General features: G+C 51.7%; 5 protein-coding genes across 5 annotated transcripts; 3 read left to right on the forward strand and 2 right to left on the reverse strand.

The window, feature by feature from the left end:
* Positions 1 to 1,069: 1,069 nt before the first annotated feature.
* Positions 1,070 to 1,978, reverse strand: PG994_005742 (peptide alpha-N-acetyltransferase; the record flags this gene model as incomplete). Its single annotated transcript, XM_066857151.1, has 2 exons — positions 1,070 to 1,479; positions 1,534 to 1,978. 2 exons carry the CDS (start codon positions 1,976 to 1,978, stop codon positions 1,070 to 1,072), a joined length of 855 nt encoding a protein of 284 aa, XP_066716420.1.
* Positions 1,979 to 4,819: 2,841 nt separating this feature from the next.
* PG994_005743 (kinase-like protein) lies at positions 4,820 to 6,747 on the reverse strand (the record flags this gene model as incomplete). Its single annotated transcript, XM_066857152.1, has 3 exons — positions 4,820 to 4,866; positions 5,149 to 5,976; positions 6,270 to 6,747. The coding sequence occupies 3 exons, from the start codon at positions 6,745 to 6,747 to the stop codon at positions 4,820 to 4,822; spliced, it is 1,353 nt and encodes a 450-aa protein (XP_066716421.1).
* Positions 6,748 to 9,628: 2,881 nt separating this feature from the next.
* On the forward strand, positions 9,629 to 10,176 carry PG994_005744 (uncharacterized protein; the record flags this gene model as incomplete). The annotated part of the gene is made up of 2 exons (XM_066857153.1): positions 9,629 to 9,963; positions 10,014 to 10,176. The coding sequence occupies 2 exons, from the start codon at positions 9,629 to 9,631 to the stop codon at positions 10,174 to 10,176; spliced, it is 498 nt and encodes a 165-aa protein (XP_066716422.1).
* A 775-nt stretch (positions 10,177 to 10,951) lies between these two features.
* On the forward strand, positions 10,952 to 12,245 carry PG994_005745 (uncharacterized protein; the record flags this gene model as incomplete). Its single annotated transcript, XM_066857154.1, has 6 exons — positions 10,952 to 10,957; positions 11,010 to 11,127; positions 11,290 to 11,625; positions 11,690 to 11,832; positions 11,899 to 11,991; positions 12,045 to 12,245. 6 exons carry the CDS (start codon positions 10,952 to 10,954, stop codon positions 12,243 to 12,245), a joined length of 897 nt encoding a protein of 298 aa, XP_066716423.1.
* A 2,478-nt stretch (positions 12,246 to 14,723) lies between these two features.
* PG994_005746 (Pdp3-interacting factor 1) lies at positions 14,724 to 15,827 on the forward strand (the record flags this gene model as incomplete). Its single annotated transcript, XM_066857155.1, has 2 exons — positions 14,724 to 14,826; positions 14,938 to 15,827. 2 exons carry the CDS (start codon positions 14,724 to 14,726, stop codon positions 15,825 to 15,827), a joined length of 993 nt encoding a protein of 330 aa, XP_066716424.1.
* Between the last annotated feature and the right edge of the window lie 811 nt (positions 15,828 to 16,638).

The following is a 16,638-nucleotide window of genomic DNA, read 5'->3' on the forward strand; positions in this document are numbered from 1 at the left end:
CACATGGAAGGGCCCCCCTCCCGAGTCACTCCTTGGATGTAAATGCGCACGCCCAAATGCGCGTCTCGTGTGCTTTCAAGGCCCGTAAATGCTATTATAGCATTACATATGCATAGTAGTAGTTACGTCGATCAAGGGCCCCGACTATCCGAACCACTCGCTGTCACATCCATCAAGTCTAGGATATAGTGGTACGGCGCCGTAGCTACTAGTAGTAAGCCCAGCAACATCATCGTGAGGGACATTGATGAAATGCGCAACCAATCCCATGCTGGGACCTGAAACGTTCCTGCTCTGAGGATAGTGGCACATAAGTTTAGTTAACCCGATAATAACCCGCGAGGGAGCTCTCTTCTAAAATCCGCAAATCCGTACGATATGGGTAGATCGATGCGTGCGGCCGGCGGCTTGGTGGAGGATCACATCACTGGGACTCCTTCCCTTGCCTTAGGCCACTGCCAGAGAAGCCGCTTTATCCAGTAGGGCCATGCCGAACCGCTCAAGAGGCACCGCTAAGACCTTAGGCAGTATTCCTTCCTTCTAGTCTACGGTAGATTATTGAAGTGAGTAAATCAACCGATTGCACAAGCAGCTGTCCTTTCTTTTCTTCTGGCGTGCTTCTAGCGTGTCGTGCGATGGCTGTCTCCATCCAGACAGACAGACGTGCAGTGGTGAGTGGGTGTAGCCTAGAGAGATAGTCTGTATCAGCTCGGGATCGGCGCAGGGGTCATCGTCGCATGCAGCACGTTGCACTGAACAGCGACCAAGCACGGCCGCCGCCGGGGCCATGCATCCGGCAATTCATTCAGATCCATCCCTCTTCGATGACCCACGATGCAGATATTCAAAAACACCTGCTGACTGCATTGTGGGTATTGGTATAGTGTTGCTTTAGTCTATAAGTGTACATAATATATCTGCAGGAGCAGAGTGGTCTAAAGGGGAGCAGAAATCCGTCATACAACTACATGCCTCCTTGGATGGCACCAAAACTCTAAACACAGAAGAGAGGTAACCTCCGTCCTAATACATCTTACATTCTAAGGGCTTTGATATCCAGAGGCCGCAGTTATTTCTTAGTTTTGCTCACCCTTTTGCCGATATTCCAGCCCCAAGATCGGAGGACCTTGACAACCTTGGGTGTGACCGCCGCCGTCAGAGGAACTCGGATGAAGATGAAACTCTTGTGAATAGCATAGGCGAGTGCCAATTGCGTACCAAGACCTGCATTGAAATATCGGGTTAGTGATGGCCATTTACCCGCACCACGTTTGTCGGACTTACTGGCTTCCGCCTTGTTCCGGGCATCAGCTTCCTCTACACCCCAGGTCGCCATCTCGACGTGTTCACTGATCTCGTCGTTTCCAAAATTATCTTGCTCTGCGTTCTTCATAGACTGTCGGTAATCATGCCACCAGGTCTTCAAGCCCTCGGGTATCAGTTTCTTAGCATTCGAAACGACGTAATGCTCCAGAGCGCCTATGGATCGTTAGCATGCGCCTCATGTTTGTTTGATGCCTTTGTTTAATATACCTATTCTGTCCGTCCCGACTACCCGTACCAGCAAGAAGCAAAAAGGAAAGTCAAGGATGCTCATTGCTAAATATACACCCACGGCGGACCAGCCGTATTCCCTTGACAGCTTCTTCAAGCGGGCACTCAGCCCCTGGGGCTCATTGGCGTTTCCATTTTTGCCGTTCGTCCCTTTGGGAGCCGTCTTGGGACGGCGAAGCCTCGATGTCCGATGAAAAGCGCGGCACGGCGCTCGCAATATGGATTGTCTAGTTCGGGAAGCGTGGTTGGGCAATTTCTGTCGTACGGAGAGGTTCGTCCGAGATGCCTGTATCGTGGACTGCGATGCTTCGCTGAAGTTTCGTACCCATAGTGCCCTTCCCGATATTTGTGCCGCAGCGCGCGAAGTCGGAGCCCCGGCCGGGCTGAGGAGGGTAAAACACTGACGTAGTGTAGTTCGCAGCATGGTGTGCAGTTCGCGCAGTTGGCCAAACAGTCGTTGTGATACTCGTCAAGCCCAGAAGCTGCGTTGGTCGCCCTCAGCAGCGAGTTTTGCGAGTAATCGAATGTGTTGGGCTTCCGCACCGGAGCTTCCGGCCTGTGTGTGGCTTCCAGCAGATTCCGACAAGAGACACAGTCGGCACGTCGTTGTGTCGCAAGAGCACGAATTATTGGATGACTGATCAAGGTCGGGAGAAACGGCTGTCTTGATGATTATTGCGGGCTTTCGTCATGGTGAGCTTCTCCATGACACCTAAAAATACCATCTACGGGCGGGCGAAAAAGCTAAAGCAAAAATTCCGGAGTATAGTATGAGGTGAATCTTTTAGTGGAGCCTCACGGGTGATGCGACAATCGAAAGGGCGTTTGATGGCGAACTGCCCAGCCCAGCGACTTGGAGGTGGCTTTGCAGTCAGTGTGGCTTTACAGCTCAGGCCTGCCAGCTGCTGCCAGTCGAGCTCCGGACTGCGGAGAACGGCATCTTGTACTTACAGTACGGAGTACCAAATCAACCAAAATACGAAAGAGAAGAATCTCTCTACCACCCAAGATTCTTTCTTTTTTAGAAATAGCAGGGGATAGCCTTCAGTGCACTCGTTCCACTCGGCTTGATCTTCCAAGGCTCATGAACATGAGATCCAATGATCGTATGATTAGAACGCCACCTACTGTAAGTTGTATGCAGTAGCAGCCTGTAGGTACGATGTCGAAACACGGGCTTAAACCACCGTGGTTCCCAGCACAGACAGACACCTTCTTGCACATTGTATTCTCATATTTCACTATCGATCACAGCCATGTCGCCGTTGCGCATAGCGGTGTGTAGGATTAGGAATGATGTAACCTATGCTATATTCCCTGTGTGTATTCGTGAAGAACTGCAGCCTACCGGAAGACTTGTTCCTCGCATGCGATGACGCGGTAATCGATAGGACAGTGTAGGCCGATCTCGACAGCGGATGCAGACAGCCCTACTCTCACCACATATCCGGGCATCATAATTGAGTCACGAGGCTTCCATCGGCTAGACCCCGATGGTGCTAACCACGTGGTCCGTACTTCCAGGCTACCAGCTGCCCGACTGTGAACTTGCTGTACATACCCCGTAGGGCACTTTCTGAGTCGAACCAGGGGCTTCGCTGTCAGTCGGAAGAAACGAGGTTCTAGCGGCCTTCTAGAAGCCTGACTCGCATCAGCCAATTATGGAATCCTTCAGGTGAATGTTGCCGTGAGTCATATTCATGGTCATTATCGAAAGCTGGTTTCGAAACGGATCCATGCGAATACACCGTTGCTGTGTCCAGCTGGCCGGGAAAGGAGAGACCCCGTTCTAATATGTATGTATTGGCTGGCGCTCTACAAAACCACTTCAAACATGTTAAGATGCATACCTAAAGTAGTTACTGTAGCAGGCATTGCCATCTCGGACAGCTCATGCTGCCCGAGGCAGTAGCACTCGCTGTACCTGCAGCGCATTGGCCGACGACAAATGCCACCCTGCGATACTGACGGCCGCAGCCACTGCAACCGTCGAATGTAACGGGCCGCTAGAAGATCTGGTAACGAATGCATGACGGGATCTCGTCATTGCAGCCGCTAGGAGGATCTAAATCGGCGGCATCAAGGTTCAAACTTAGAAACCTTCTAGAAACAGTGAGTGATGGGTTACCCCTGCACTGACCAGGCGAACCAGCTCTACCTCTATATCCCGCCTATACTACTTCGTCGTGGGCCACAAAAGTACCTCTTGCTTCAACGATCGGAACTCGACCGATGCCACAAGGTTTCGTCGTGTGGGTTCGATACTGGACAGGTTGAGCTACAATACGATACGCCCGGAGCCACCGGTTGCGCGTGATCGTGTATGACATCGGGCATGGCCAGGAAATCTCATCCCAAGAATCGGAGAATCATTAAGGTTAAGTTGGATCTGCTACGCTACGATGAACATCAATATGCCCAGAACGCTCGATGTCTAGGTGGGATGAACGGCAGTGACCACCGCATAAATCGAAAGTCATACGATGTTGGCACTGATTATGCCAAGTTGGAAGAAGAAGAAGAAGACGTACCCTTGATTCTTGCAGCTTCAAAGACAAAGTCAACCCATAGGTAACTTACTGCTTACCATTCAACTGATATCTGCCTGAATAGCAGCATCGTGTGGGACGAAGAAGAAGGAGGTATTGTCAGCGTAGTCATCTTTAACTTTTCGCCTTTTCGCCTTTTCGCCTTTTCACTTTTTCCATAAACCTATCATGTGTCATACGAACTCAGCCTGAACTCATTGCTATGGTGCATATTGCTGTGCTTCTACCAAGTGCGGTTCCCATCCCGTTTGAAGATCTTGTTCTTGTTCTTTGGGCAAGAGAAGATCTAGACCTCATTATCCGGCTGCGTCGCCGGGTTATTATTATCTTGAACATGATATGTAGCAGGAAATCAAGGATATATACATGCCCATCCATGCTACAGCAGCCAGCCAAGCCCCTGTCCGTTTCTGCCTAGCATACCCTCGACATTGCTCTCCGCTTTTAACAGACATTGTTTCGATCGGATCCCGGGTTTCTGTCGGAAGAGGCCTGAGCAGGCGTGTGTTGTCGGATAAAGTATGATATGCTACGAGTTTGACGTTTTGCATTCAAGGAAAGTCATTTATCCTGCCAGCAATGGTGTCGTTGGTTACCTCAGTTTGCTACCATCATGGAACGGGATGCCGAAGCCAGAGGGACCAAGAAGAAACTCTAAATCAATCCTCTCTAGTTGTCTGTCATACACTTCAAGCAATAGACGTAGGACTGACTCCTCAAGTGGGTATCCTCACAACTGTAAAGAAGATCTGCGCTGCGCTGGCTGAAACGGCAAGTAACGCTTGGTCAAGCATCCAACTTCGTGCCATGCTTCATACCATAATAGAGTACGATTTTGGTCCGGGTAAAAACTTACCCTGACTGACATCGAATTACTCGTAGGCCAACGCTTTTATTGCCATGCATATACTCCATGCATATACCTTTTCCCAAGAGCTTAGAAAACGCACTCGTAGCCATGATGTAGGGTTCGAAACATGAACCGAATCTAAAGACCGCAACTCTTCAAAAAAAAAAAAAAAAGCATCTAGATAGTCAAGGTTACTGTGGCACTTCAAGTCATGGTCCAAAACACGCCGTTTCCTGGGCGATATGGTGTCAAAGCGCAAGAGTCTGTCGTCCGTCAAAGCGACGGATGATTCTCTGCCACTGCTCGGCAGCTCCTGTCGGGAGCAAGCAGACACTCCTTTCGCACCTTCTGCTGCTGCCACCACCACCTTGCATGCGCCCCCCTGTTTATTTAGACGGTGTTCTTGGGAGCCGCCCAGTCCGGTAGCGTCTCCGCCACCTGCGCCTGCCAGTTCGGGTCCGCCTTCCATAGCTGGCACTGCTTCTGCACGCCCTCGACCAGCCTCTGGGCGTCGGGCCGCTCCCACGGCTTCCCGCGCGCCCGCCCAGAGGATCACGCGGGCCAGGTAGTCCGAGTAGACGCCGCGGGCGCTGATGTCGAGGCGGGGCGAGCGGGCGGCGCGCCCGAGCGCCGCGGGGCTCCGCATCGGCCGGCACCGGGGGTCGATGTGCGGGAAGTTGCTCCGCTCGCACATGCAGTACATGAGCAGCACGACGGCGAACAGGTCCGACCGCCCCGTGTGCGGGCTCGCCTGCAGCCGCTGCGTCATCTGGTGGTCCGTCGGGGCCGGGTGGAAGCACAGCTCCGGCGCGTGGTACTCGGGTGTGCCCGCGGAGCTGCAGGGGCCCGTGCCGGGCTTGTTGCTGTTGTCCTCGAAGCACGCTACGCCGAAGTCGGAGAGGAGGACGTACAGGGGCTTCGTCGAGTTGGGCGTATCGTGGGAGCCTAGGAAGATGTCTGGCTTTTGTGTCAATGGGGGCCAGGTTCGTTTCTCCTTGAGATGAGAGGGCCGGTTCGTATTCACTTACTAGGAAACTGTTATCAGTCGAGGTATTCCCATGGTCTGCACTATTGTTCTCCATAAAAGGTAGAAGTGACTGTCTATCAGGATGAGGCCGCTTACCTGTCAGGTTTTATATCCCGGTGTATAATGGGCCTCCAATTTCTGGGGTTGTTTTTCTGCAATTCCATGGATATGCAACTCTGGCCGGTCTGGAGGAAGTATAGAGCGTCTGCCAACCCTAGAAGAGAATGCCAAATGAAGCTCTCCGGGACGTACCAATTGTGATTCATTCTCTTCTCTCCATTGTATTTACCTATTAGGTCTCTCAAAGATCCCCGGTCGCAGTACTCCATGTAAGCAGCGGCCTCGAAGGGGGCGCGAAAGTTAACGTAGGCATCGACATATTGGACAATACTCGAATGCATCAGTCGCTGGGCAAATACGTCAGAAATTGTATGTACATTAAAGATCAAAGGGGGAATGGGGCGCCGGTTTGTCTGTGCCATACCCACCCTCATGTAGCCGATTTCATCGCGGAAGAGTTTGATCAGGGCGTTGTGGTTGCTCTGGTAGCATTTCTGAACGTAGACCTGGCCGGTATTCTTTTCCCGCACGACATAGACGCCGGCGTTCATCCCTCCCAGGTTTCCTGCACCGTCATCGATGGTCTTGACTCTCTCGTAGAGATGGTCCAGGGGCTTGCTGGATATGGGCAATCGTTCAAGCTCTCCCATACCACTCTTGCGAACTTCCACCGTGCCTGACGGCGGCTGAGACAGTTTGCCGGACATCGTCTCGTGTACTAGTGGGTTCGATTTTCTTTTGGATGCCGGGTGGTCGAATCTGATTCAATATCAGCAACGTTCTGGACCTTTCGAAGGATGTCGGTGTCGTCTGGCACTACTAACAAGGAGATAGGTGCTGTCGGTCTTTTGTTTATTTCGCGAAGGGCCCTGTTATCTTGCTAGCTGCTAGTAGTTGTAGCCCGGGCTGGAAGGTAGAGTCGAGTACCAAGAAGTGTCTCCTTTTCTCCTAGTATGCCAAATCAGCTTTCTTCCTTGAATACTATTTGTTGTCCGTACTTCTATATTCACTTTATGGCTACTCAATAGTAAAGGTACTTGGTCGTGCCCAGAAATTCAGAAGCCAGGCCTGGGCGATTCATCTTCGAAAGTCTCTGAGTCACCACATTGGATCAAGGGGTAGTTACTTGAATTATTCTGACACGAAGTGCTGCCGCCCATGCTGCTGCCTCAATAGACGACATGGCAGATCAGTCCAACCGAGCAGTTCTGGAAAGAACGATGACGATCCACTAAACAAAAGGTCCATCTGGTCAGCTTCAACGATCATCGTAGTGGCTAGGAATGGGTGCTGATATGCATGTAAAGAGGTACATGATCTCCACTTACCAGTCGGCTCCCCCATGGTTCGCGCCTGACCCCAGCGAAGCAATACGCGTTCTGATGACAGAACCTTTCACAAGAGCACCTTGCCACATCCACCAGACTGCTCATTCTCCAAGGCACTCAGGGAGGCAGCAGCCTTGACAAATCCAGGCCGTACCCTCTCCTCTGGCTCTTTGTTCGCGACTTCCTTGGATACATTCAACAGAGAGTACCTGACGCAGCTCGAGGCCGTCCTTGTTGCTGATGATAAGAAGCCAACAGCAACAAGAAGCAGTGAATACATCACGGATATCACACTAGCCCACCGTCACGAGGTGATTCACACCACTTGTTACGCCCAGTCAATGGTCAGTGACTTGTGATATCTTCATACGCATCAATTTCACTTGCCTTGGAGGTCCCGTTCATCAAGGATGGTCCTGAAATCTTGGTAAGTTGGTGTTATGCCCTTGCGAAAATTTCGATATTTCCGAGGCTGGCTGCACAGCTAGATGTCAGAGATGGCCAAACACTGGCACGACGCCAACGTCATGCTTGAATGAGCAAGTATCTGACAGTTGTCTAGTTTCCGTATAACAGTGATGCATGGTAACTATCACAGCCGTTACATCCTCTTCGCAGAATTGTTGAGTAGAAAAGGGAAACATCTTCTTGGCCCCCTGTCCAATGCTTCAGGGGCGAGTGCGAGAGAGAGAAAAAGGGAGAGGGAAAAGGCCGTCGGATTGGAGGTCGTTAACGCTGCTGCATTTGGACACGAGGAAATTCTTCATATACCCAATGCGAAGCATATGTGTGTTCTGCCAGCGCGACCCCCATCCCAGCCAGTACCCCTATCGGCAGTACAACGCCTGGCAAGTGCTTGCGTATAGTCGAGAACCTGCGTATAGGCGAGATTTATCGTTAACCACAAGCCGGTTGATGAGGACACACAGTTTAACAGAGGAGGTTTGAGTCCAGGAGCCAGCAACCTTGGGTAGGTGCCCTGGGGAATCGCACTAATGGTACCTCGTCGGCGACTCGCAGCGCACATGACCACAAGCTCTTAGGGAACAATAACAGTCTGCCAAGGCAACGATCACTGTTCCAGGCAACGATCCTCAGGGCAAAGCTCAAGGGATTTCTTCCAATCCTGGCATTCACATCTCAGTCACAATCAGTCATTGCAGCCAGAGCCACCTACCTTGGTGCATATTATCGTCAGGGCGACAACAACCATTACGATATTTCCTGTTGAGGCGAGAACAACCCTCTTGTCTCTTTGTAACGGCGAACGCAACCGTAAATAAACCCCCGAGGCGAGCGCAACCCGTGTACTTACTCTAATCGTTCGGGGCGATAGCAACCATCACGATATTTTCTTGCTTAGGCGACCGCAGCTCTATTGTTTCCTCATAACGGCGAACGCAACCACAACACCAAATTCAAGGCGAGCGTAACCCTGTGCATTTACTCTAATCGTTCGGGGCCACAGCAACCATCACGACACTTTCCTGTTAAGGCGAGCGCAACCATAACACCAAAACCTCAAGGCGAGAGCAACCCCGTGTTTACCTTCACGTTCCGGGTAACAGCAACTATCGTGAGAATTTCCTCTTGAGGCGAGCGCTACCCTCTTGTCTCCTTTCGACAGCCTTTCGACAGGCACAAGAATTGCACCAACTTTCGGGCGAGCGCAACCATCGTGAGATTTTCCGCAACCCTCTTATCTCCTTTCGACAGCTTTCAACAGGCACAAGTACAGCACCAAACTCTGGGGCAAGCGCAGTTATCGTGAGATTTGTCTATTAAGGCGAGCACAACCCTCTTGTCTCCCCCTTTCGGCAGCCTTTCAGCAGCCTTCAGACCTTGGACGCGCAAAACCACCACCGGTCTTCTTGTTTTCTGCTGGATTGGATTACCGCTCATCATACTTTGCACCTTGACTTCTTTTCCTTCACCGAAACGCTCCGTTGACCTGGTTATGCGGCAACCCCGTACGGCAACATTGCACAACACAATTACCCGGGCAGCTTTACATCGTCATCCCGCCTTCAGCATCGTTATCGTTGAATTGTCCTACACATACTGAACAACAATATCCTACACCCATAACCATGGCCTCCAAGTCCGGCAAAGCCGATAGCGGCTCCTTTGTCGCCCCTCAACGCACCGACTCCGAGGAAGAGGCCGAAGACCCTTTCTATCTCGAGAAGAAATACAAATCAATTCTCGAGAGACCTGTGCGGAGAATTCAGATCAGGAAGAGCATTTGGGCGAGGGTAACATGCCCGCTAACGATTACGAGGACTTCATCTTGTTCGATGACGATGGAGGTTCCGGTAACGCTAGTAATGGCACGTTCCGCACTCCGGCCTCCAGTGCTACTGGATCTCTCTCGGAGAGTATCGACGACTATATTCCGAAATACTCCACGACCGGCAATGTGGAGATGTGGCTGGAGCAAATCTCGGCTCCTGAGCGGCAGTATAGCTATGCAGGCTCCATCTCCGACTACGACGAGACGGACAGCCAGGGCTCCTCGCCTCGATCGCTGACGTCGTCGACACGAGAGCTGGTGAATAAGTGGTATGACGGTATCGAGACTGGCAACGAAGGTATGTACATCCTTTTCCGATGCTACTTTAGGCTTAATACTAACTTTAATATAGATGTGGTTCCTCCTCCCGTCCCCCCAAGTCTGAGAAGCGACAGATCAACCAGGGCATCCAGCTGCCCATCCAGCTGTCCTATAAGGGAGATGGCCCGGGAACAGATTTCCTGGACCCCGAGACCGAGCCTTTCCCGGACTTTGATCCCGCGTTCATGGGCTAGGAGAAATTCCAAGTTGCATGGTTTCTAGGTTACATAAGAATTGCTTTTTTTGTATGAGTAGGAGGATCAGGTTCATATGCAACAGCATTCCATAGGCAAATTGATGATGCCAGTCTTGCAATTCCGTTATTCCACTACCTATACGAATCAGTTCCGTGCTTGTTAACTGTAGTACTAATAGGATAAATGAATGTTTTGTGAGCTGAGCGAGTGGATGGCTCCGAAGTAGACAGCGGAACGGGGACTAGTAACACATGGAATGACCGGAGACGGACATGGAATAACTGAGGGCGGCATGGCCAGCAATATGTCTCTTGCTTCGCGACTTGCAGAGAACTAGGGGTGCTCGACGAGTGCGATTAACAATCGAGAGCCCGTTTTCTTTTCAATATGATATAACCGGGCCAGGAAAAGGAGAAGTCCGATCCACTTTCTAAACAAAACTGATCTTTCTAAAGTCCGTTTCTGTATTCTACGAACGAGAACACTGGCATTTTTAATGCGACTCTTACGAGTACGAAGTAGTGCACCACCTCGTGATGCTCGTGCTAAGCTTGATAGGAACTCATGTAAGAGGGCAGGGTAAACCAGATACAGGGAGATCATTCAAGGATATAAAATGCATAATTGATTGATAGCGCAGAATGGAATAGATGTTGCCAAGTCTGTCGAGCATACACACAGGCAACGCGTTACGGAGGCACCAAATATCAAGTGACACTGGCGGCCTCAATCGGGCCTAAACGACCGGCGAAAGAAGCTTATAATCACCAGCATGCTGGTGAGTGAGATATGAGGGAGAAAGGTGTCGTTACTTCCACTTGCTCGAATAGCGGCCGAATAGCTACGGCGGCTGGTCAAGCTGCCTGCACGGGCCACATGCCAAGAATATTCGATCAACAGCCCCTGTCTGCCACCTAGCAGCTTTATTGATTCAGTACCTTACCTTAAGTAAGCACGTATCTGGCCTTGAAGCTTGCGACACTAGGTAGATCTCAGCATTGCAACAGAAACAAACTGCAACGGTTCGCACAATCTGAGTCCCAATACTTCAAGATGGATCCTTTCGGCGCCGAGGGCGAACTCATCAACATTCACAACCACTTCCACCAGGGCCAGTACCAGGAAGTCGTCGATTTCGACACCTCGGCCCTGTCCCCCGAAAACGCCCTCCCTGCCGAGTCCTCGCCCTCCGCGCCCGCATCGCCCTGGGCCAAGCCGACGATGTGATCGCAGAAGTGCAAGGCGAGTCGGAGCCCGAGCTGGTTGCCGTCGGCGCCCTGGTGCAGCACAGCCTGGGCAAGACGGACGCGGCGGTGGAGACGATCGAGGGGCTGGCCAGCTCGTCGGGCGACAACGCGACGGTCCAGACCGTTGGCGGCACTGTTCTGCAGGCCGCTGGAAAGAGCGAGGAGGCGCTGGCGCTACTGTCGCAACATTCCGGCAACCGTGGGTCTACACTTCAATCTGCAAGGGGTTCCTGTCTGGCTTGAAATGCTAACCGACCGATTAGTCGAAGCGGTTGCTCTCATTACACAGATCCATCTGCTGCAAAACCGGTCAGACCTAGCCCTCAAGGAGGTCAAGGCTGCACGTAGCTGGGCTCAAGACAGTTTACTGGTGAACCTGGCAGAATCTTGGGTTGGCGTAAGAATGGTAGGTTCTCCATGTCTGCTTCTTCTCTTAAGGGCAGCATTGACTTATCACGATTTTTCATTCTAGGGCGGTGATCGGTACCAACAAGCATTCTACGTATTCGAGGAACTGGCGCAAGCTCCTTCCACATCATCCATCGTCACCCTGGTCTCGCAGTCCGTCTGTGAGCTTCACCTCGGCGAGTCGAGGAAGCACAGGCTGCATTGGAGCAGGCCGTGCAGAAGGACCCCAAATACGCCGAAGCGATCGCCAACCTCCTTGTTCTCAACATTGTGACTGGAAAGAACCCCTCGGAGCTTACCGCGTCCCTACAAAGTGTCGACCCCACGCACCCCTTCCTCACCGATCTGGCGGAGAAGGATGCGTTGTTTGACAAGGCCGCATCGAAGTTCAGTGCCAAAGTTTCGGCATAGGGGCACTTGGCACGAGTTTTTAGATTTTGAGAGGAGAATGGCAAAAATAATAAAAAAGCCAATCATACGACATGAACAACTGCCTTGCAGGGGTAGAACTGAGCACACCAAGATGACAATGAAGCAGTATGACAACATGGCATGCATTGTTAATCGTGAAAAAGCCTCGCAAGGGGAGATCGTTGGTTCCAATGGAAAAGAGTGAAATGAGCAGTAGACTGTTCATAGCGTACCTCCATTAACGATTGATGTGGCCTTTCCGGAAAGGGCGTTACGTGTTGCCGGGTAGCGAAAAACGATGCAATCGGCCTACCTGCAGTGATTGTGAAGAATTGTAGCCAGTAGTTCACCGGTCCTATGCAATGGCTACTTCATGGCCATATTCTGCTGTTGCTTAGGGTAATTGCCGGTCTGTCTCCAGGGTCTTCGATATGCACCCGTGAGCAAGTAGACGTCATCTGCAACTTGGTAAGATAATAAGGAAACATATCGTGAAAACTGAGTAGTTGTTATTCCGATTTAGAACGAGTCCCTTGAGACGCGCAATGACGATGCAAGTGCAGGACTGGCGCTACATAGTGAATGAATGTCCTTCCTATTTGGCGCTGAACCATAGGACCCCGGTACATGATTGGCTTAGCAGCATCGAAAGAGGAGCTGCCTGAGAAGGATCGAGTGCAGAGAATGATACGATGCACTCACTTACTCAGTGGATGGCCGGCGCAAGGGGCGACAACACCTCGTAATGATAGGGTAGGGCTTCTGGGTAGGGCTGCTCGGCAACATGATCGCGATCGCGACGATACACAGCGCAAAAAGTCACTTATTACGTAGACATGGAGAAGACCCGTTATATGATATTCGTGAAATGTGGTTTCGATTACAATATGCTATCGATAAATGTACATAAAGAAAGCACCCAATTTTTTCTTTCACAAGTGTAATTATGATATCAGGCCCTGGCAGTCATGTATCAAATAGTCTCGATCGTTAATCGTGGCAGTAAAGGGGCAGGGCAGGGACTAGGATTCCAGCCAAGACTGTCCCCTTTGTGCTTCTCATTTTCACGAGACAACATCCAGAAAACATCCACACACATCATCCCCTCACCGCCCACCGTTATCCCCCATAAGGCCCGGTCCGAAACGAGGGGTTGCTGCATGGGGAAAAGGAGCTATGGATTGCGGAGTTCTCACCTACATACACCAGGCACTAACTATCATGGCTATCGGTCCATTCGGTGGCCACCAAACGTAATGTGCCACTGCAGCTTCAGTGATAAGAATAGGAGTAGGAGTTTGCTAGTCAAGCCATGACATCATTCGCTTCCCGGACTTGTCGGACATCCTCGTCCCGCAACCTACCAATTAGCACCTGCGCCTCGAGTAAGCCTACTGCCATATTGTGGCTTCGACAGAGAGAGACGCAAGGCATGCTAACCAGATAACGGAGGGTGTTCCACACGCTGTGGGTTGCAACCAACCCGGAGGCACTACTGCGCCCGTATCACAAGCGAAATGTGCTCTAATCTGTGTCGGCAAGCGCGATATGAAGATGCGCAACTCGGCTATGTCTTCACTGACACCGAATTTTCGATGGGCCAAGTTCGCATACTCGATTAGGATCGTGATCGGTTTTCAGAGTGTTGATCACTAGTTCCATACCAGTCCAGACGCCCACAAAATGCACCCCAACAAGGAATGAAACCTCGCCCCAAGTCTGGACCTTAGGTGTTAGGGGTCTCCGTAGGAGAAGACATGGGGATCAAGCGGGTTTGACGCCCGCTTTCTGGCCCGCTGGCTGTCGGAAGCCAGTTAAGTCATAGCACCAAGCGAACCCAAGTCGGCCTGTCATCAGCCATTCGCTGACCACATCGACAATAGACCGGGCTAGGTTATCGTTGCAAGTCGTCGAGTGGATACTCTTGGCACCGGATGCGGGACTTGGGTCTCTCTGAGCGAGGAGATGCATGCGGATACGCCGTCGGCAGGTTGCGTTTCGACATATGTCTATGTACTGCCGTTCCCATTAGCCAGCCCCGTGCTTTGGCCGTTGGGCTCGTGTGTGGCTCCTCCGCGTTATGAGGTTATGGAAAACATGCCCTATGCATCCCTGCGAGTGCCACATGCAGGATTACGTTTGGAGGTTCTCTCTGGCACGCACTACCCAAAGCGACGATAGTCCACAACCTAACCTCGCCTTCGTCACCGTGAAGAGTTTGCGTGCGCTGCTCCTGTATTGGGAGTAAGCCTCGACATGAACCCGCCAAAGCCCGTGTCCTCGGACGCACTTGGTCTCTTATATAAGCCTCTTTTCTCTCCCCTTTGCCCTTGACCAAATTCCTCAGTATTAGAGTATTATCGATTCGCCCTTCCCACTGCATAAGCAAGCAATAGCGTGACTTGATTTGCATCTTCTCTTAGACATCTGCTCGTGCCAAAGCTTATACGCTACCCAACATCTTACTTCATATCCAACATGCCTACTGCCATCACTCCCCCGCGGGCGCCTGTGGCCAAGACGATGGCCCTGTCCCAGGCCAGCGCCCCGGACCAAAAGCGAAAAATCATCTGCTTCTCAGGTACGTTAGAAAACACCGGCAAGCTAGTGCCTAGTCCCGGGGTATCTTGACGAATACCGCCTCCAGCCATACCACCCCGTCTCACATTCCATGATGCTAACATGTCTTAAGATTTCGATGGCACGATCTTCATGCAAGACACCGGCCACATTCTGTTTGACGCCCATGGCTGCGGTTCGAAACGACGAGAAATCCTTGACGAACAAATCAAGACTGGAGAGCGATCCTTCCGGGATGTATCAGAGGAGATGTGGGGCTCACTGAAAGTCCCATTTGATGATGGCTTCGAGGTGATGGAACGAACTCTGGAGATTGACCGCGATTTCCAAAGCTTCCATAACTGGTGCCTGGCCAACAACGTACCTTTCAACGTTATCTCTGCCGGCTTGAAGCCCATCCTCCGAAAGGTGCTCGACACTTTCTTGGGCGAGGAGGCATCTGCTCACATTGATATTGTCGCCAACGATGCCGAGATCAAGGACGACGGATGGAAGCCCATCTGGCGGCACGACACCGAGCTCGGCCACGACAAGGCCCTGTCCATCAACGAGGCCCGTAGCGCGGCCGAGCTGGCGTGCGAAGACGGCACCGTCCCGCTCATCGTCTTCATCGGCGACGGCGTGTCCGACCTCCCCGCGGCCCGGGAGGCCGACGTCCTCTTCGCCCGCCGCGGGCTGCGGCTCGAGGAGTACTGCATCGAAAACCAGATCAAGTACTGGCCCTTCGACTCCTTCGCCGACATCCAGAAGCAGCTCGAGAAGATCCGGGACGAGGACACCGCGAAGACTGCCGGCAAGGGCCTGCCGGCCATTTTCAACCCGCGCGCCAACTTGTGGCGTCGCGTCTCCAGCCAACAGTCCGTCTCCCGGTTTGCCGCCATGACGCCCAGCAGGGAGGACAAGATGTTCCTGTGGCCTGAGACTTTCTCGGAGCTCAAGACGCCGGGGTTGGAGGATGTCGACGAGACATCCGCCAGTATCGTTCCTCCTGCCCAGGCATAAGCGTATCCTTATTATGGCTTGTCGTTACCGTTTTCTGTTTATTCGGGGTTTAATTTGTTTTCCGGAAAGGGCAAGAGTCCGTTAATCATACATGGCGAGGCGTTCGGCGAAGAATGACAAGGGAAGTTGGCTACTTACATACACACGGTCCCAATGTGCTTTATTGGGCGCCATCAGGTGGCTGTTCTATTTGGATAATATCCCATTTATAGATAGCTGAATCAAATGTAATTGGACCGACCCTGAAACGTTTCACGTGCGCGGTACTACAGGTGTTTTGAAATTATATGAAATTGAGACAATTATCAAAGGCCTTGCGTGGTTGATTGCCTCGGAGAGGTTCTCATCTAAGCGATGGCTGCTGTTAAGGGCCGGTTACACGACTTTGCTGGCAAAATCTCAACCACGGCTGTTCGGCTCAACTACTTACTCATCTGCGTACTTACTCGCTCATCTGCGTACTTACTCGCCCAATGACGGACGAATGACAGGGCAGGACGTAGAGGTTGTATGCCCAGAGGCAACATTTCCATCATGAATCCGACCAGTCCTGTATTATTGGTTGTTGACGGGAGGACTTTTGCTATGTGCCTGACACCAATAGCTTGAGAGCCGCGTTGCTTGCTTGCTTTTATTAGTCATGTACGTGGAAACCTGTAATACGGGGGGTTTTACAGGTGCAAAAGGAGGAACGCAGCGTGACGATTGAGATAGCAGTGTAGACATATCCGCCCTCCTTTGTACGGCTGGCGTGTCGTAGGTAGGCTTTGCAGTTTGTTGGATACTAAATGGCCTTTTTCACCCATACACA

Source organism: Apiospora phragmitis, assembly GCF_038363925.1.
Source record: "Apiospora phragmitis strain CBS 135458 chromosome Unknown utg000006l:1.0-5683423.0:1.0-5690449.0, whole genome shotgun sequence".
NCBI classification, from domain to species: Eukaryota; Fungi; Ascomycota; class Sordariomycetes; order Amphisphaeriales; family Apiosporaceae; genus Apiospora; species Apiospora phragmitis.